Source organism: Nannospalax galili, unplaced genomic scaffold (assembly GCF_000622305.1).
Source record: "Nannospalax galili isolate Female #2095 unplaced genomic scaffold, S.galili_v1.0 C47138247, whole genome shotgun sequence".
Lineage (NCBI taxonomy): Eukaryota > Metazoa > Chordata > Mammalia > Rodentia > Spalacidae > Nannospalax > Nannospalax galili.
The window spans coordinates 1-395 of NW_008436283.1; the positions used below are offsets into that span (position 1 = coordinate 1).

The 395-nt window shown below is 39.0% G+C and overlaps 1 protein-coding gene across 1 annotated transcript; it reads left to right on the plus strand.

Annotated features, from left to right (window-relative positions):
* Positions 1-6: 6 nt before the first annotated feature.
* On the plus strand, positions 7-390 carry LOC108490355 (zinc finger protein 525-like; the record flags this gene model as incomplete). Its single annotated transcript, XM_017796426.2, has 1 exon — positions 7-390. A coding segment is annotated over exon 1 (312 nt), but the record flags the coding sequence as incomplete, so codon positions are not given.
* Between the last annotated feature and the right edge of the window lie 5 nt (positions 391-395).

The window sequence follows — 395 nt, forward strand, 5'->3', positions numbered from 1 at the left end:
CATCTTAGACGTCATAAAAGTATTCATACTGGGGAAAAAGCATACAAATGTGAAGAATGTGACAAGTGCTTTACTCAAATGTCAAGTCTTACAATACATCAGGCAGTGCACGCTGGAGAGACACCCTACAAATGTGAAAAATGTGACAAGTACTTTACTAGAATGTCAAGTCTTAGAATACATCAGGCAATGCATACTGGAGAGACACCATACAAGTGTAAAGAATGTGATAAGTGCTTCACCAAGGCCTCGAATCTTAGGCGTCATGAAACTATTCATACTGGAAAGAAACCCTATAAATGTGAAGAATGTGACAGGTCCTTTACTCAGAAGACAGATCTTAGATCACATCAGGGAGTTCATACTGGAGAGAAACCCTACAAATGTGAACAATG